The 19,974-nt window shown below is 47.4% G+C and overlaps 1 protein-coding gene across 5 annotated transcripts in view; it reads left to right on the top strand.

The window, feature by feature from the left end:
- The window catches only part of rasal2 (RAS protein activator like 2), an 83,076-nt gene extending 63,603 nt beyond the window's left edge, over positions 1-19,473 (top strand). For 4 of the 5 annotated variants that reach the window (XM_054743787.2, XM_054743782.2, XM_054743794.2 and 1 more), the window contains 14 exons: positions 1,934-2,046; positions 3,968-4,121; positions 4,255-4,353; positions 4,639-5,193; positions 6,595-6,739; positions 6,847-6,991; positions 7,298-7,537; positions 7,613-7,814; positions 9,464-9,663; positions 10,005-10,950; positions 11,014-11,151; positions 12,196-12,398; positions 12,801-12,888; positions 19,074-19,473. In XM_054743787.2, the coding sequence (XP_054599762.2) occupies positions 1,934-2,046; positions 3,968-4,121; positions 4,255-4,353; positions 4,639-5,193; positions 6,595-6,739; positions 6,847-6,991; positions 7,298-7,537; positions 7,613-7,814; positions 9,464-9,663; positions 10,005-10,950; positions 11,014-11,151; positions 12,196-12,398; positions 12,801-12,888; positions 19,074-19,241 (3,396 nt within the window). In that variant the 3' untranslated portion in view covers positions 19,242-19,473. The remainder of the gene's footprint in view (positions 1-1,933; positions 2,047-3,967; positions 4,122-4,254; positions 4,354-4,638; positions 5,194-6,594; positions 6,740-6,846; positions 6,992-7,297; positions 7,538-7,612; positions 7,815-9,463; positions 9,664-10,004; positions 10,951-11,013; positions 11,152-12,195; positions 12,399-12,800; positions 12,889-19,073) is intronic. The other variant, XM_054743784.2, reaches the window with a different exon arrangement.
- Positions 19,474-19,974: the final 501 nt, after the last annotated feature.

Raw genomic sequence — 19,974 nt, 5'->3', positions numbered from 1 at the left:
CATGTCGACCAGATATTGAAGGGTCAAACTGTACTTAAAACTGACCATTACTGGACATTACATAAGCATTAGTGCGTATTTTATTTTTAAGTTTATTTTTATTTAACACCTAGCTCCAGCCTTTGTTGTGTGGCCCGACCACGGTGTACTGTTGATCCGAACTGAGCCGATGTTTGACTATTTAGAATAGGACAGTAAATGTTACTCACTTACCTGTGATGCTTCACCTGAGCTGGTAGCTGGTGGCTCCTGCCGACTCAGCTGTGACATCATCCCTCACAGACGAATAGGAAAGCTGATGTTAGCATCCTGCACACTTCTTTTCCATACCTGTCTTACGTCAAACGTTGTCCAGCAGACATCATCATCATCTTTATTTATAAAGCACTTTCCATCGATGAGAGATAAACCAAAGCGCCGTACACACAACAAAGATGTAAGAGTAAAATGGCAGCAACCTTGCAGTGACTACAATTAAACAAAATGGATTAAAGCAATAAAGATTAGTAAAAAGACTAGATAAGAACAACTAAAGGAAGGCTAGTGGAACGCCATGGTGTAAAACCGGGAGAGAGGGTGCTCGTCTGATCTGTGATGGAAGGTGGGGGCCAGACCGGGAAAGCCCTGCCGCCTCTGGTCGAGCACCGCACACACTGAACGACCAGCAACTTCAGCTGTGACGTGATGTTTATCAGCAGCAGAGGAGTGCTGGAGGTCTCAGGTACGTTTAGACTCCGACCGACTTCAGAGGCCTTCTCCTCCCAGCCGGCAGGAGCTCAGAACCGGGTCGGATTAGAACCAGGAGAATGGAGTTCATCAGGTGTGTGTGTGTGTGTGTGTGTGTGTGGGGGGGGGGGGGGGGGGGGGGGGGTCTGGCTCGATGTAGTTGGACTCACCTCCACAGCTCAGCTGGCCTTGAGAACAGCAGTTAAACTAATCTAAGCTGCAGCTAGTGGGAATTGTGAGGTTCAAACCAGGATCAGTAAGTCGTGGAACGGCTAGTGGGAGTTGTGAGGTTCCTCTGTGTAAAACATCTCAGAAAACGGCCGTCTCTGTATGTGGAGTTAAAATGTGGAGTTGTCTTCCAGCAGAGCTTAAACTGAACCCAGATAGGCCAAAGCTGAAGCAGTTCCTGAAGAAGGATCAGCCATGTAGTCATGACTGCTAGTCAGATTGTAGCTGTAGGATCTTTAAAGTAACTAGATGTGCTGATATGATGTATTTTATGCTCTCATCTAATTAGTTGTTTTATAATCTGTGTTGTGTTCTTATTGGATCAGTGACCTGCTAGGGACAGACATTGTGAACCAGCTTAAGCTATAAATGTTGTTGTGTTTGGTATTTGTTAAATGCATAACGCTTGTCCCTAAACAAGTAAAGAGCTGAACACTCGGCTCTGTTCTCCACAACCAGTTTCCTGGAGAGGGGTTGGACTTTCTAACACTCTGAGAAGCGCTGAGCTTGGGTTTGTATACTAGCAGGCCTAAATGTATTGTGATGGTCTGATGGGAACATCTGGTGGTCTCCTGTCAGAGGACGCTTCAATTCCCACCTCTGACGCATTCAAACACATCCCAAGGGACGCGGGAGACATAGAGTTCAAGTGCACCATGTTCCATTGTCCAGGCGGCTGACCGCAGCTGCAGCCTGTCATGGTGGCAACACACACACACACACACACACACACACACACACACACACACACACACACACACACACACACACACACACACACACACACACACACACACACACACACACACACAGGGTCTATCAGCTGATGGTTCTGGTTCTGATGGACCTCCACATGGCGCTGCAGACACTGACCTCATGACCTCTGCTGTGGTGCCTCCTGGTGGACATATACCTGGCCCTACAATAGCTGATGAATGAGTTCTAGTCCGTCCCTGACCTCCTGCTCCTTGTCTTTCAGGGATTTTTCAGTAAACGTCTCAAAGGCTCCATCAAGAGGACGAGGAGTCAGACCAAACTAGACCGGAACACCAGCTTCAGACTGCCGTCGCTGCGACCCACCGACACAGACAGGTACTGGTTGTATGAGTGTCATCAGAACAGACAGTTTGATGCTAATTAAATAACTTTATTAGAATTTATCTTCTATAATGGACTATGCAGGGTTGTTTAGAAGATCAGCAGCAGGTTCTGTGGTAGCATTCAGCTCTGAGGATGACAGCAGGACTGCTCTAGACCTGGTTTTGGTTTTTATTAACTCATTCGCTACCAGCCGTTTCCTGATCTGTGCCCTTAGCTGCCAGCGTTTCTCACAGTTTTTACTGTATTTTTAAGAGTGACAGAACGTTGCCCGCTAGGATGATGTCGACGCCAAAACAAAGCGGAGACTCACCTCTTACATCAGGAAGAATCAGCGCGTTTCGAGCGTTATCCGTTCTTTCATAATTTGTTGTCGAATTGTGATTGGCAGATGCCTTTCCGGTTCGCGCCTCACTTCTTTTACAGCAGCAGCCCAAAACGATCTCCTAACACATGGATGTTCTGCTTCCTGATCACGTGTGACGTATGTGGATGAAGATCGGCTTTAGAGCTGAGATGTTTGTTCTCTCAGTGCGGGGGCTCGTTCCGACGCCCACACTGTAAAAAAATGCAAATGACGACTTTATTCGTCGTTGGCAGTGAATGTGTTAAGATGCACGTAATGGATCTCTGGTTCCTTACTTTTTTCAGGTCACAGACACGTTGCTAAGCTAATCTCACATTCCACACGTGAAATGATTCCTGGATCACTGCAGTGCTCCAAAGTCACCAGGTCAAAAGCTTCCTGAACAGCAGCATGTAGCTGCGGTCATGTGACCCTGGCAGAGCCAGATCCAGGTTCCCCACCAGGATGAAGACAGGAGGGGAGACGGAGCGTGTTTCCCTTCCAGCGCCAGGCCAACAAAAGGCTGATATACATTTCTATATTTTTATGAAGACATTGTTAATGCTTCAGTTGAGCCTGCGCTGCTTCCCAAAGAGGCAGCAGGAACCTCTCTGCAGGCGTCCAGGGGGAGGAGGTTTTCAGAGACAGGCAGCTGCTTTACACCTTCCAGAGGCTTTAGGGTGTAGATGAACTGATGCACATCATGCAGGCTCGAGCCTAATTTATACTTCTGCGTTGGACACACGCAACACCATCATGTGTCGACGCAAGAGCCCTCCGACGTGCTCACACAGGAAGATGGAGACACGCTCCAATTTTTTCCCATCTTTTAAGAGAGATGGAGAATGCAAGCTTTTGATTGGTCAGGACGCAGCTTCCTATAAATTAGTGAACAACTTTGTCTTTGCCACTTCAAAAAGGAGATATGCAGGTTTCTGTCCAGCTCTTCCTGAAACTTCCTGTGTGCCGTTTCTCTCAGATTGTGTTTTTGCTCTTTAGTCCAGATTGTTTGGGTCAGAACCGCTGAGCTCAGTGAGGAAACCCGACCCAGGAGCCCCCCATCAGGACTTCTAATGGGTTTTCCGTAAAGGGGTCACAGATGCTTCTGGAACGCCTGACCAACATCAGAACACTGGTCAGGTGTCAGAGCTGCTGCTGTAGAGAAGCGTCGTGTCACATGACCTCACCTGGGTTCAAACCTCTGCCTTCTGAGGCTGCTCTATAGTTAACTCCTGCCTTGCTCCTTGCTGCGTCACTCCCTGCTGCCTAGCACCGGCCCTCCCCCAGTGATGGTTACCACGGTAACCCTCTCTGAGGACCCAGCAGGTGATCTGATGTCCCAGGACTTGGTTTTTCTTTGTGAAGATGATGCTCCGCTGTCTGCCGGAGGGTCGGGAGTCTGGGGGAGGGAGGGGGAGTGATGCTCTGGGAACCGCCCCTCACCTGGCTCTGTGGTTGTTTATCGTAGGTATTTCAGCTCTCCTGGTTCTGACAGCAGGAGGATGCGTTGATGTTCCTCCGCTCAGCCCCACATCCCTGATCAATCCACATGTTTGCTTTCTCCTTCAGATCTCGCGGGCTTCCCAAGCTGAAGGAGTCCAGCTCCCATGAATCCCTCCTGAGTCCGGGCAGCGCTGTGGAGGCTCTAGACCTGAGCATGGAGGAGGATGTATACATCAAACCTCTCCACAGCAGCGTTCTGGGCCAGGAGTTCTGTTTCGAGGTGATGCACCTGCCGACACTTCACCTCCTCCTGTCCGGTTTTGAGGGCTAAGACTGGTTCTGAAGTTTCAGACTGGTTCAGACTGGTTCTGAAGACTCACCAGGTGTTTCTGACAGTGACTCTTCTGTCTCAGGTGACGTATTCAGGAGGCAGCAAGTGTTTCAGCTGCACGTCTGCCTCAGAGAGAGACAAGTGGATGGAGAACCTCCGGAGAACCGTCCAGCCCAACAAGGTGAGGTTCTGTCACGTTAGAGCGGCTGGTTCTAGAAGCTGGCAGTGCAATCAGCTGATTGTTTAGTGACTCCCTGTTCTGACTGATCTATGTTTTTGGGCGGTTCTGATTGGATGTTTTATTTTCATTATTTAACCAGGAAGGTCCCGTTGAGATTAAAAACCTCATTTTCAGGGCCGTCCTAGCCAGGAGGCAGCAGGAGTCACAGTTACAGATGTTTCTGCTACTTGGACATGTCACGTACAGAATTACAGAAGGCAGTTACTACATATGTTGTGTTTCCAGGACAACTGCCGGCGGGCGGAGAACCTCCTCCGTCTCTGGATCATTGAGGCCAAAGACCTGCCCCCCAAGAAGAAGTACTTCTGTGAGTTGTGTCTGGACGACGTTCTGTACGCTCGCACCACCAGTAAGACTCGACACGACAGCCTGTTCTGGGGCGAGTACTTCGACTTCTCCAGCCTGCCCGCCGTGCGCAGCGTCACCGTGCACATCTACCGCGACGTGGACAAGAGGAAGAAGAAGGACAAGAACAACTACGTGGGCCTGGTCAACATCCCAGTGTCCAGCATTACGGGCCGGCAGTTTGTGGAGAAGTGGTACCCGGTCAGCACTCCAACCGCAAGCAAGACCAAAGGAGGCGGACCATCGATCCGGATCAAGTCCCGCTTCCAGGTCATCTCCATCCTGCCCATGGAGCAGTACAAGGAGTTCGCCGAGTTCGTCACCAACAACTACACCATGCTGTGCTCGGTTCTAGAGCCTGTCATCAGCGTCAAGAACAAGGAGGAGATGGCGTGTGCCCTGGTCCACATCCTGCAGAGCACGGGCCGGGCCAAGGTCAGAACCCGCTCAGAATCTAAACTGGGTTGTTCTTAATGTCTCAGGACATGTTCCTCTAGCTCACGGGTCTTCGACTAAATTTATTCAAGGGCTGGAGTTTACCAGCAGACACCACGAGGGCCAGATGCTCGTCTGCAATAAAGTTCAAGTATTATTGGATCTTCATTTATTAATATTTAGAATGGCTTTGCTTATCATCTAAACGGTTGTGGTTGTAGTTTTAGAACCCATGTCCGTATCCGCTCTAGATCCCACATCTGTAGCTGCTCTAGAACCCAAACCTGTAGAGCCCAAATTGTAGAACCCACATCTCCTGAGGGACTTCTCAGGAATGTGGAAATCCCCGTGCCTGTGGGCGGAGTTTAATACGCGCGGGAAAGTCAGCTCCATAAGGTAAACAAAGGCGAACATGAGCTGTGTTGCTTTTGAAGACTCTGAACCACATTATTTTATGAATTTACTGTGTGTGTCGTGACACACACACACACACACACACACACACACACACACACACACACACACACACACACACACACACACACACACACACACACACACACACACACACACACACACACACACACACACACACACACACACACACACAGCGCTACAGACAGAACTTTACTCAGCAGCATGAAGATGAATCGTGCATGCAGGAGCCCCCCCCTCTGGCTCATTCTTCTCGCAGATCGGAGGCGGTAGGCGTGACCGCTGGGGAGAAGGTCTGAGAAAAAGAGTCGCCTTGGCACCAAAAACGCAAATCTGACCTGTGTGTGAAACCAAATTCCGGTGCCGTTCGTTACATTTTGGGGCCGTGCCAACGCTAATGTGTATGCACCATAACTGATTCACCTGGTTCTGGTTCTATTGGGGAACCAGCTGATTGGGACCTGTTCTAATCAGTGGAGATATGGCGCCATCTGCTGGCCGTAGTAAACCCCATTGATAGATGTTTTTCTGATTCTGATTATTTGGATGGAAACGGAAATTTAAATATTTCTGATGAATTTATTATTAAAGACATTAAATAAAATTTGAGACAGTCTTAATCAAAACTCGTGTGTGTGTGTGTGTGTGTGAGTGTGTGTGTGTGTGTGTGTGTGTGTGTGTGTGTGTGTCTGCGAGGAAAGTTGACCATTGAGCAGGATTCATGGTTTATCCCTTGAGGTCCAGGTGGCAGGGGTGAAGGGGTGCTCACTCCTCACCCCTGCCACCTGAACCCAAGGGATAAAACCATGAATCCTGCTCAATGGTCAACTTTCCTCGCTGGGTCACACCCATTAGGACAGTGGGAGGTTTAAAGAAGCAACTTGGAGCCCACAGTCAGGTGGATGGTCTGAGGATGCTGGTTTGGAATAATTACTGCTTTATCTTCTGATCCTGATCCTTCTCCAGGACTTCCTGACGGACCTGGTGATGTCAGAGGTGGACCGATGTGCCGACCATGATGTTCTGATCTTCAGGGAGAACACGCTGGCAACAAAGTCCATCGAGGAGTATCTGAAGCTGGTGGGACAGAAGTACCTTCATGATGCTCTTGGTAAGCTTTAAAACATCTGGATCTGGGTTAGAGTCACAGCCGTGGAGCTCAGCCAGATGCTCCAACTGTGTGTGTGCGCGTGTGCGTGTGTGTGTGCGTGCGTGTAGGGGAGTTCATCAAGGCCCTGTATGAGTCTGACGAGAACTGTGAGGTGGATCCTAGCAGATGCTCCAGCAGTGACCTACCTGAACATCAGAGTAACCTGAAGATGTGCTGCGAGCTGGCCCTCTGCAAGATCATCAACTCCTACTGGTGTGTTCACATGCACACTCTAGAAACAGCATTTTGGTTTTCTCAGGTTAACAATTCTGTAGCAGCGCTAGGAACTTCAAAGTCTCACATGATTGGCTGCTTCAATTTGGTTTTCTGAGTCAGTCAACCAATCAGAAAAGGTAAGAAGGCAGTAATCAGGAAGTGTAAATCTGTAAGTGATTGATGAACAAACATCAGGACGAACTTTCTCATGTTTACGCATGTTCCACGTTGCTCTTCTGAGACAAATATGTCCCATCTACATGGGCATGTTACTGTGCTGCTAACGTGTTTTTTCTCCCTTAGCGTGTTTCCTCGGGAGCTGAAGGAGGTGTTTTCATCCTGGAAGCAGCAGTGTGTGTCCCGTGGCCACCAGCAGGACATCAGCAAGCGTCTGATCAGCGCTTCGCTCTTCCTGAGGTTCCTCTGCCCTGCCATCATGTCTCCGTCTCTCTTCAGCCTGATGCAGGAGTATCCCGACGACCGCACCTCCAGGACGCTCACGCTCATCGCCAAAGTCATCCAGAACCTGGCTAACTTCACCAAGTGAGTGTCTGCGCTACGACCCTTTCCCAGGTTCTCCACAAGCGCTCACTGAAACCCAGCCGGTGCTCTCCGCAGGTTTGGGAACAAGGAGGAGTACATGGCCTTCATGAATGACTTTCTAGAGCACGAGTGGGCGGCAATGATGCGTTTCCTGTCAGAGATCTCCAACCCAGAAACTCTGTCCAACACGCCGGGATTCGAGGGTTACATCGACCTCGGCCGCGAGCTGTCAGTGCTCCACGCCCTGCTGTGGGAGGTGGTGTCCCATCTGGACAAGGTGTGTGTGTGTGTGTGTGTGTGTGTGTGTGTGTGTGTGTGTGTGTGTGTGTGTGTGTGTGTGTGTGTGTGTGTGTGTGTGTGTGTGTGTGTGTGTGTGTGTGTGTGTGTGTGTGTGTGTGTGTGTGTGGTAACCTCCAGGTGATTGGTTCAGAGTCTGTGCACGTGAGAACTAAGAGTGTGCAGGTGATCCAGCTGGACATCCCAGCACTGATGGAGGTGGGTTCTGAGATCAAGAAGTCCTCCCCAATACCTGAGAACCCTGACCTCAAACCAGGACCTGCTCAGGAACACGTCCAGTCGAACCAAGCCGGTTCTGTTCATGTTCTCCACTCTGTGGGTTTATCCCATCCTCGTGTTCTTCTGTTGAGCAGATAAAGAACCTGAATGGTCTAAACCCAGGGTGTCCAATCCTGGTCTTGGAGGGCCGGTGTCAGCACGTTTTAGTGGTTTCTCTGCTCCAACACACCTGTGTAGCAGCTCATCAGATGCTGCAGAAGCCTGTTAATCACTGCTGATTGAAATCAGGTGTGTTGACACAGGGTTAACCCTTTAGACACCAATGTCACAATATTGCGACACGCGTCATTGCTGACAAACGAGCCACAGCTACAAATATGATCCCATATAAAGCTACTACTTTGCACCAGAAGATAGTGGAGATGTGTAACTTCAGGCTGAGCAACACTTCTGGGTGTGTTTATATTGAAAGTTCCTGAGTTTTTAGGGTTTTAGTCTCCCGCCGAGAGGTTCCTGGTCAGGGAGAGGACGAGAGGAGGAGACGAGCGCAGCACGAAGAGGGCGGCTATTAGAGGGATAGAACTTCCACATGCTAGCAGGTCTGGTCTTTGTTGACTGATCTCTTTGTCTGGTCATGACTGACTCTGATGATGAAGCAGGATATTGACTCTGAAGAAATGCACTCATCCAGCCAGAAAGACAGCGCGGGAGCAGGGTGTACGGATCTGACGAGCTTTGTTTGGGACATGGAGGACGTAGAAATGACGGTAAAAACACAGCTAATGTGTTTTTTACCAGGCAAGGTAAGAAACGGCGGCAAATGCGCCCGAAGGGTTGGAACTAAAACCTGCTGGATACCGGCGCTCTAGGGCCAGGATTGGGCTCTCAAGAACCGGAGCAGTCGGAACCAGATAAAGGTCCAAAGCTGCTACTCTTTCAGAACCCGACTCTATTGGCTCCGTTGGGATTGGTTTTGTAGATTTATTTATTTAGTCAATTTAAAAATAAAAACCAGACGCTTGAGGTTCAGTTTTTCTCTGTTACTTCCTGCTGTTCTTCAAAATAAGAGCCTTTGATAGAACTGTGTTATGTTCAACTTCGAGAGGCGTGCACGGCCTCTGAGACCCTGGTATGTTTATGTGTGTGTTTGAGATGACCTCATTAACACCAAACAGCATGACACCCCCCCCCCACCCCCTCCATCAGCATGGCTCTGCTGTGTTCTTGTTCTGTTCAGGAGAAGCATGACGTTCTCGTTTGTTTTGGTTCCATTAATTCTCCTCATGGTTTTTCCTCTTCTTCCTCCTTTTGTTCACTTCCTGTTTCCTGCCACCATGTTTGCTGCCCCCTCCAATGCTTCATTCCATTCCACACCCCCACCCCGCCCACGCACGCACACAACATCAACAGGGTGAAAATTCCTTCCTGCAGGCCACCGTAGCCAAGCTGGGCCCACTGCCGCAGATTCTGGGAGATATTTCTCGTTGCCTGGCTGCTCCGACGCCGGTCCAGCAGCAGCTGCGACGTTTCCAGGACAACGGCTCCACACCCAACATCAGTGGCAGCGTGTCGTCCGGGCTGCAGCGGATCTTTGAGGACCCTGTAGACAGGTAACCAATCAGCTGATTCACACCTGATTAAATTCTTCCAAAGTAAAAGCGCATGAGCGTGGGCTTCATTCTGCACAAACTGTTCTGTTCCTTAAAAATGATCTAAATCTGAAGAGAACCACCTTTTAAGGAACTCCAGAGGGAGTAGGTTTGCCCTCCTACTTGAATATTCTGGGAATTTCCAGGGTTTTAGGTCAAGATTCCTTACAGCTCTGAGTTTAGGCCAGAAGGGGGCGGTAGAGTGGAAGTCCACAGCTTAGCAGAGGAACCAGAACTGGACCCCGAGGATTCAGCTGATGTAACGACTGCATTGGTCTCTAATTGTTCATCTTGTCCTGCAGCCGGGGTGAGGTCCAGAGCCTCCAGTCTCCGGTCAGCGATGTCTTGGAGGGCTACTCCCGGAGCCAGCGCCCCCTGCTTGCTCAGCAGCATCCGTCGGTCCGGAGCAGCATCTCAGACCAGGAGGGCGGAGATGTCCTGCTGCCTAACGGCCGCAGCATCTCTCTGGTAGACCTGCAGGATTCTCAGAGCCTTCACAACCCTGCTGGGCCACTGCTGCACCATGAGGCCCCGCCCCGACTCAGCAGGGTGGATTCCCAGTCCTCCATGGGGCATGCTCTTCCCCCAGTGACTTATGCCCACTCCAACCCCGTCACGCCTCAGCCAGCACCACACCTGGGCAAAGCCCCGCCCAGAGACAATCAGCCTCAGAGCGCGCCACAGGTGAGACGTCCACTGCACCCGTCCCTCAGCCAGCAACGTAGCCTGCAGCCGCTGTCCTTCCAAAACCCAGTCTACCATCTCAGTAACCCCGCCCACAGCCTGTCCACACACTCCAGCCACTCACTGCGGAAGGACTCCAGCTCGGAGAACCTGAGCTCCGAGAGCTCGCACAACAGCCACAGCAACTCCGATGACCTGGGCAGCCAGGTGGGGGGCAAAGGTCAAGCAGTGTCCAACAGCAGCCTGGATGAGACAGGCAGTAGGCAGAGCGAGGAGTGCTCTACGCCTCGCCGCCACGCACCGCCTGACCTTCCTCTGGGTGTCGCGACTGTAGTCGCCATCCCCCACCAGAGCACAACAGCGGGCACTGCCCACATAATCAAGGTGGAGCAGCAGAGCAGAGGAGGTGGAGCCAGAACGCCACGGTTGCTGCCTCAGAGCACCTCGCTGCACAGCAGCAGCAGTGCCAACACAGAGCCGACGCCCACAAACCGCCAGCAGGCTGCCTGCTTGGCAGAGGATCAGACTCCGCCCCCCAGGAGCTCCAGCAAGCAGTTCACACAGGTATGCTGAGAAATTAGCTTTCTCACTGGTCCTGATGAGTCAGTGATGATGGTGTGTGTGCAGGCAGGGACACCGATGGAGGCAGTAGCCATGTCTCCTGTAGAGCGGACGGCGGCGTGGGTTCTCAGCAACGGACAGTACGAGGAGGAGGAGGAGGAGAGAAGAGAGAGGAGCCAGAAAGAGGGCAGGAACACTGAGAAGGTAAACAACACCTGGGCCATCTCTCAATACCCAGCGACGCTAGTATGTTCTTGGCTAGTTCGTCAGAAAGTCTCTTCTACCGAGGATGGTCCAAGAGGGTGAAAATTCCAACATTTCCCTGTTTTCGTCAAATACCTATTTAAGGCACCACTGCTTTTATTTTGAAAGTGGGCTAGCAAGTTAGCAATGCGTTAGGGGCAGCAGCAGCTCAGCAGGTAGAGCGGGTTGTCCAGTAATCAGAAGGTTGCAGGTTCGATCCCAGCTCCAGACAGAGAATTCTGCTGTTGTGTCCTTGGGCAAGACACTTAACCGGCCTTGCCTGCTGGTGGTGGTCGGACGGACCGGTGGCGCCTCTGTCAGCGAGCCCCAGGGCAGCTGTGGCTGCATGGTAGCTCATCACCATCAGTGTGTGAATGAGTGATTGATACACTGAAGTGTGGAGTCTAACTCTGAAAGGTGCTACTCAAGTGCGGGACATTTGCTGTCCCAGTTCTGCAGAAGGGTGCACCAATGCATCCTCAACTCAGTGTGCAGAGCCAGAACACATCCTGGAACTTTGAGCGAACTATCCATGATGCGTACTTAGGATTGGAACAGTACTGGGGCTGTCGTTGATGGCGTGTCACAAGAATGTGAGTAGAGACATGTACGCAGAAACGATGCTGGACAGGTGCGTCACACCAAGGGTGGGCGTTATGGACAAAATCCTGTCTTCAAAGTTTTCGTCCTGTAAAGTTTTTCCAAAGAATCAGTTAAGAGTTCAACACATCTCCATTGTCTTACATGTCTCACATATCTAATGCGTTTTAGTTCTCACTTTTATTTCTGGTTGGTGTAAATAATTTTAATTCCATCTGGAGGTCCATTCTCCCTGAATTTTTTTTTTTGCATTTTTCTCACCTGGTGAGAAAAAGACGTCTATCCCTCGATGTAAATCCAGAGGATCATGCAGGATTGTTCCTCTGAACCTGGAGCCATGTCTGTTGTCATGGAGAGGCTGCGATGTGTTTAGATCCTCCTAATGCGGGCTCTCCTGTCCTGCAGTATGAGCTGGAGATCTCCCGGCTGACGGAGCGCCTGCGGATGTCAGGTCGTCGTCTGGAGGAGTACGAACGGCGCCTCCTCGTCCAGGAGCAGCAGATGCAGAAGCTGTTGCTGGAGTACAAGAACCGCCTGGAGGACAGCGAGGAGCGCCTGAGGAGGCAGCAGGAGGAGAAGGATAGCCAGATGAAGAGCATCATCTGCAGGTAGAGGAACTTTTTTTCAGTTGTCATGTTAACAGTCAGTTTTTCTTCCACATTCTTTTAATGTTTTTATGGTTGTTTTGTTTTTATCTCTTTGTTAATGACACACAGCGTTATTTTAGTTCCTGTTGTGAGTTTTATGCTTGTGTTCAGCACCGTGGTCAGCTGATAAGGTGCTTCATAAATAAACACATGAACAGTCTGCAACATCTGGAGGTTCTGGTTGGTGAGACTAGTTTAGTCACAGAACCAGAAGCTTCTGTCGGTTGGTCTGAAGTTCTGTTGAACTAAATGAAGCAGGTTCTGTTGTGATCCAGTTTTAATAGAGACCCATGAACTGGGTTCCCGACCTCAATAGTTTCACCAGAACCAGAACCCAAACAACCCAGACTTGTGTCTGCACAGGCTAATGGCGGTGGAGGAGGAGCTAAAGAGGGACCACGCTGAGATGCAGGCGGTGATTGAAGCCAAGCAGAAGATCATCGATGCTCAGGTACGGTACCGGCACACCTTCATCATCATCATCATCATCATCATCATCAGGTGCTGAAGGTAAACATGTCAGCCAGCATGTTCCCATGTGGGAGTGACTCTGAGTCGTTCTCTGCTTCTAATCCTATTCCAGGTCAGTAACAGATGTGAAATTAACCAATCAGGCAAGTAGTTGTAGCCCCGCCCCCTCCTCCACTATGCTGGTTTTTATTGGTTTAAAACAAACAAAATACACGCCTCACACCTCTGCAGGCAGCCAATCAGAGAACAGATAATGCCATAATTCAAGTCTGGGATCTTTGGAAATGAGCCGAAGCTGAAACCAAAAAGCGTAATTGCGTCATCGATGGGAAATCTCGTTCTTCAATAGTTCAGACACGAGTCAGCACGGATCGTATCTGCACTTTTACATTAGCCCAATGTACGGAAGACACAGCTATGTGATTCAGAACGTAGATCTGCCACCCACGAAAGAATTACAGCGATATTTGTTCTAACTATATCATTTTCATGTTCCCATAATAAAAATTCACTTTGAAACAATAAAATATCATGTTAACATACACATGTGTAATGAATCTGCAGTAAAGTGTATTTATGTCGTACAGCTGATACATTTCTGTCTGTGGACGTGAAAACGATAAACGGATGACGTGGCAGCTCTAAGCTAACGGAGTTCAGCACCAGCTGTCATGAACACAAACAGGAGCTTACATGTTAGCAGTCTGCTGCTCGCCTGCAGGGCTAACCGGGCTAGCACAGCATCATCATGGTCTGGCCTTCAGTAGCTCCTGGTTCTCCAAGTCCTGTGCTGCACAGCCTGGGGTGACGCTGCTCTAGAAGAACACACTTGGTACCGAAGACTGCTAACGCGTAATCCTTAGCCGTGAAATGTCTGCTGCAGACATAAGTACTTCTCCGTTAGTGACCCCTCCACAGACAGCTGTGTGGATAGAGGATGGAAGCTGCTTCAGCGCATGAGGAAAACAGCCCGGCATGCTGCAGTAACGCTGCTATTACTCGTTTCCCCGCCACTGGCACATTTCCTCCTTCCAGGAAGTGTGAAAAAGGTCTGTCACAGCCAGGTGAGCCGTCTCACCTGTGGTCCCATCTACCCACCCTCACTGGATTGTCTCCCCCTGGTGGCTGAGAGGAAAATCACAACTGAACCAGAGTTCAGGCCTGCCGCATGTTCTGGTTCTGACCCAGAACCTGGAGGTTCTGCAGGTGTGTAGGCGTGTTTTATTTCAGTTTGGCTGCAGCCCCACCCACCCTCACAGCTTCCTGTTCACCCTTTCAAAGTAAAAGCAGCACTTCCTGCTGCTTCACCTGTTTTTATTCCAGTTTGTTCTTTACTTTTGAATCTTTTGTTTAGCTGCTGCCGTCAAACCTTCTCAGAACCTTTAATGGTACCGCTGCTGTCAGGTCAGAACCATTGACGGGATCAGGGTCTTTGGAAGGATCTTTAGCTTTTAAACATGTTTCGTCTGTTAGTGGAGATTTTTCTGATGGTTTTAAATCTGCTTTAGGATAAAAACTGAGATTCAGGAGGTTATGGTGGGAGTTATCATTAACTGGTTATGATGGGAGTTATGATTAACTGGTTATGGTTAACTGGTTATAGTGGGAGTTATGATAAACTGGTTATGGTTAGCTGGTTATGTTGGGAGTTATGATAAACTGGTTATGGTTAACTGGTCAAGGTGGGAGTTAAGATAAACTGGTTATGGTTAACTGATTATGGTGGTAGTTATGATAAACTCGCTATGATGGGAGTTCGGAATAACTGGTTATGATAAACTGGTTATGATGGGAGTTATGATTAACTGGTTATGATAAACTGGTTATGGTTAACTGGCTATGGTGGGAGTTAAGATTAACTGGTTATGGTTAACTGGTTATGGTGGGAGTTATGATTAATTGGTTCTGATGGGAGTTAGGATTAACTGGTTATGATAAACTGGTCATGGTGGGAGTTAGGATTAACTGGTTATGATAAACTGGTTATGGTGAGAGTTATGATGAACTGGCTATGGTAGGAGTTATGACCAAACTGGTTATCATTAACTGATTATGATGGACGTTGTGGTTAATTGGTTATGGTGGGAGTTGTGACTAAACTGGTTATGGTTAACTGGTCATGATGGGAGTTATGTTTAACTGGTTATGGTTAACTGGTTAGAATTAACTGGTTATAATGGGAGTTGGGATTAACTGGTTATGGTGGGAGTTATGATTAACTGGTTATGGTGGGAGTTATGACCAAACTGGTTATGGTTAACTGGTTATGATGGGAGTTATGATTAACTGTTATGGTTAACTAGTTATGATGGAAGTTATGACCAAACTGGTTATGGTTAACTGGCTATGATGGGAGTTAAGATTAGCTGGTTATGGTTAACTGGTTATGGTGGGAGTTATGATTAATTGGTTCTGATGGGAGTTAGGATTAACTGGTTATGATAAACTGGTTATGGTGAGAGATAGGATTAACTGGTTATGATAAACTGGTTATGGTGAGAGTTATGATTAACTGGTTATGGTGGGAGTTATGACCAAACTGGTTATCATTAACTGATCATGATGGAAGTTATGGTTAATTGGTTATGGTGGGAGTTGTGACCACACTGGTTATGGTTAACTGGTCATGATGGGAGTTATGTTTAACTGGTTATGGTTAACTGGTTAGAATTAACTGGTTATAATGGGAGTTGGGATTAACTGGTTATGGTGGGAGTTATGATTAACTGGTTATGTTGGGAGTTATGACCAAACTGGTTATGGTTAACTGGTTATGATGGGAGTTATGATTAACTGTTATGGTTAACTAGTTATGATGGAAGTTATGACCAAACTGGTTATGGTTAACTGGCTATGATGGGAGTTAAGATTAGCTGGTTATGGTTAACTGGTTATGGTGGGAGTTATGATTAATTGGTTCTGATGGGAGTTAGGATTAACTGGTTATGATAAACTGGTTATGATGGGAGTTAGGATTAACTGGTTATGATAAACTGGTTATGGTGAGAGTTATGATTAACTGGTTATGGTGGGAGTTATGACCAAACTGGTTATGGTTAACTGGTTATTGTGGGAGTTAAGACCAAACTGGTTATGATGTGAGTTATGATTAACTGTTATGGTTAACTGGTGTATGATGGGAGTTATCACCAAATTGGTTATGGTTAACTGGTTATGATGGGAGTTATGTTTAACTGGTTATGGTTAACTGGTTAGGATTAACTGGTTATAATGGGAGTTAGGATTAACTGGTTATGGTGGGAGTTATGACCTAACTGGTTATGGGTAACTGGTTATGATGGGAGTTATGACCAAACTGGTTATGAGAGGAGTTATGAGAAACTGGTTATGGTTAACTGGTTATGATAACTGAATATGATGGGAGTTAGGATTAACTGGTTATGATGGGAGTTAGGATTAACTGGTTATGATAAACTGGTTATGGTGAGAGTTATGATTAACTGGTTATGGTGGGAGTTATGATTAACTGTTTATGGTGGGAGTTATGACCAAACTGGTTATGGTGGGAGTTATGATTAACTGATTATGATGGGAGCTATGGTTAATTGGTTATGATGGGAGTTGTGATTAACTGGTTATGGTGGGAGTTATGATTAACTTGTTGGTCATGGTGGGAGTTATGACCAAACTGATTATGATGGGAGTAATGATTAACTTATGGTTAACTGGTTATGAGAGGAGTTACGATAAACTGGTTAGGGTTACCTGGTTATGGTGGGAGTGATGATAAACTGGTTATGATGGGAGTTATGATTAACTGGTTATGGTTAACTGGTTATGGTGGGAGTTATGATTAACTGGTTATGATAAACTGGTTATGATGGGAGTTATGATTAACTGGTTATGATAAACTGGTTATGGTGAGAGTTATTCACTGGTTATGGTGGGAGTTATGAGTAACTGGTTATGATAGGAGGTATGATTAACTGGTAATGTTGGGAGTTATGATTAATGGTTATGATGGGAGTTTTGAATAACTGGTTATGGTGGGAGTTATGACCATCTGGTTATGGTTAACTGGTTATGGTGGGAGTTATGACCAAACTGGTTATGATGGGAGTTATGACCAAACTGGTTATGATCGGAGTTATGACCAAACTGGTTATGGTGGGAGTTATGATGAACTGGTTATGATAAACAGGCTATGATGGGAGTTGGGATTAACTGGTTATGATGGGAGTCAGGATTAACCGGTTATGATAAACTGGTTATGGTGGAAGTTATGATTAACTGGTTATGGTGGGAGTTATGACCAAACTGGTTGTGGTTAACTGGAGTTATGATTAACTGATTATGATGGGAGCTATGGTTAATTGGTTATGGTGGGAGTTATGATTAACTGGTTATGGTGGGAGTTATGATTAACTGGTTACGGTGGGAGTTATGATAAACTGGTTAAGGTTAACTGGTTATGGTGGGAGTGATGATAAACTGGTCATGATGGGAGTTAGGATTAACTGGTTATGATAAACTGGTTATGGTGAGAGTTATTAGCTGGTTATGGTGGGAATTATGAGTAACTGGATATAGAGGGAGTTATGCTTAACTGGTTATGATGGGAGGTATGATTAACTGGTAATGTTGGGAGTTATGATTAATGGTTATGATGGGAGTTATGACCAAAGTGGTTATGGTTAACTGGTTATGGTGGGAGTTATGACCAAAGTGGTTATGATGGGCGTTATGACCAAACTGGTAATGGTTAACTGGTTATGGTGGGAGTTATGACCAAACTGGTTATGATGGGAGTTATGCTTAACTGTTTTGGTTAACTGGTTATAGTGGGAGTTATGATTAACTGGTTATGGTTAACTGGTTATTAGGGTCCGACCGATATGCTTTTTTTTTGGGACCGATACCGATATAAAACTTTTAAAAAAGGCCGATAGCCGATATAATGGCCGATAAATCTCCCTCACAAAAAAAAAGAAATACAAATTTTCTTAAGATTAAACCCTTCATTCTCTGCCTTTTTGATGCTAACTTATTTCTATATTACACACCAAAGAGCTGCGACAACGGTCGTGTGCCGCTGAAGCGCCGCGAAACGGGGACCGCCTTCATTCGTCGCCCTTGTTATCCTATTCTATAGGTCACATGGGCCACCGAAGTGCTGCGCGCCGGTGCTCCGCCCGCGCCGTGCAGCGATCATTTCGGCGTCTGCACTATTTTTTTCGCGAGCCGCGGGTGAACCGCGTGAGTTTGAAAAGACTGCTGAAGAGCGGAGGAAATTGTCTGAGAATATTCCAGAATGTCTACCAGAAAAAGGCCAATGTTACTTACTTACTGCCCTGCAGTGTGAGCTCTGCATAGAGCGTAATGCTGCGGCAGTTTTATTTTATTTTTTCAGGTTAACTTTTCAATACGAGGCTATGAGGCACACAATAAACTTAGGAAGTATGTCAGTTTTATTTTATTTTTTCAGGTTAACTTTTCAATACGAGGCCATGAGGCACACAATAAACTTAGGAAGCATGTTGAGGGGAAACATACTTTTGTCATTGCTTATTTTATCGTTCAACTTACCACTGACACAACAAATATGCTTAAAACTGAAGATTTACCTCCTACTTCCTCATCACCGTCCTCTGCTGCTGCTCAGCTGCATGTGTGCTGTGACTGTGGCTCCACCCCCCAAGGAATGGAGCCACTCAACATGAGTTCATAAAGCTGGCGCCATCTGCTGGATAGGTAGCACAATATCGGCCATATCGCAGTCTTTTTGGCCGATAGCCAATGGTGTTAATGACCCCTATATCGGCCGGCTGATATATCGGTCGGGCCCTACTGGTTATGATGGGAGTTATGACCAAACTGGTTATGGTTAACTAGTTTTGGTGGGAGTTATAATTAACTGGTTATGATAAACTGGTTATGATGGGAGTTATGATTAACTGGTTATGATGGGAGTTATGATTAACTGGTTATGGTGGGAGTTAGGATTACCTGGTTATTATAAACTGGTTATGGTGGGAGTTATGATTAACTGGTTATGATTAACTGGTTATGATGGGAGTCATGGATGCTTTAATGTTCTGATGTTTCTTCTGCAGTTTTAGAAATAATCCCACACGTCCTGTTAGGTTCCTCTTGTCTTTGAGTCTGACTTCCTGCCCCTCCCCCTTCTTGTCTCTATCCAATCAGGAGAAGCGGATCGGCTCTCTGGACGCAGCAAACTCTCGCCTGATGGCGGCGCTGACGCAGGTGAAGGAGCGTTACAGTGCACCTAACATCCGCAATGGCCTGCAGCCCAACAACCCCACCAAGCTTTCGATCACTGAGAATGGAGAGTTCAAAAACAGCAGCTGCTGACTGACCGTCAGTGAAACGGAGGCGGGGCCTGATGAGAAACCCCGCCCACCTTTGTATGAAGTTGTGGAAATTTAGAGAAACTGAACTGATTTATAGATGAAGAACATGTAAACATGAGTGTAAATACTGAAGTTTGACCTGTACAGTGTGTGTGTGTGTGTGTGTGTGTGCGCGTGCGCACAGCGTTACAGAAGCACAGTGAGAGAAATGAACCAAAAGCTGAATCTGAATTGTTTTCTAATGACCTTTTTAAGGATTTTATTTGAATCTTCTGGTTTTTCTCACTGACTTAAAAGCTTTTATTTGCTTTTATTTTCTCCTTTGACGTTTCTGATTGGTTGTTTTTTACCTGACGAGTTGTTGTGGGTTTTAATTTATTTCTCCTGGCTCTCGTCCTTGTTGCTAATCTACTGAACAGACCTGGAGGATGGGGATTAAAGGTCACGCCTGTCTGCTGTCCCATGTGGAGAATAAAAGTCTGAAAGCTCATCCGTCTCACCTTTTCTGTGTCAGTTGAGCTTTAAGACAAGTCGGCTGATCACCACTCCACCTTAACCAGCTGTGTAGGGTCAAGGTCAGATGTTCTCCAACAGAATTCAAGGTTAGGGAACAGATGTGAAAGGGTGAGCATCCTGTCACTATATCCTGATTGATTATGTGACCTGGCGACTTGGCCACAGGGATGTCCCTTTGGTTGACTGGTTAGCGTGTGACTCTCAGCAGGAAGTCTGCG

The sequence above is a fragment of the Nothobranchius furzeri genome, chromosome 11, assembly GCF_043380555.1.
Source record: "Nothobranchius furzeri strain GRZ-AD chromosome 11, NfurGRZ-RIMD1, whole genome shotgun sequence".
NCBI lineage: Eukaryota > Metazoa > Chordata > Actinopteri > Cyprinodontiformes > Nothobranchiidae > Nothobranchius > Nothobranchius furzeri.
This window is presented reverse-complemented; position numbering and strand designations above follow the sequence as displayed.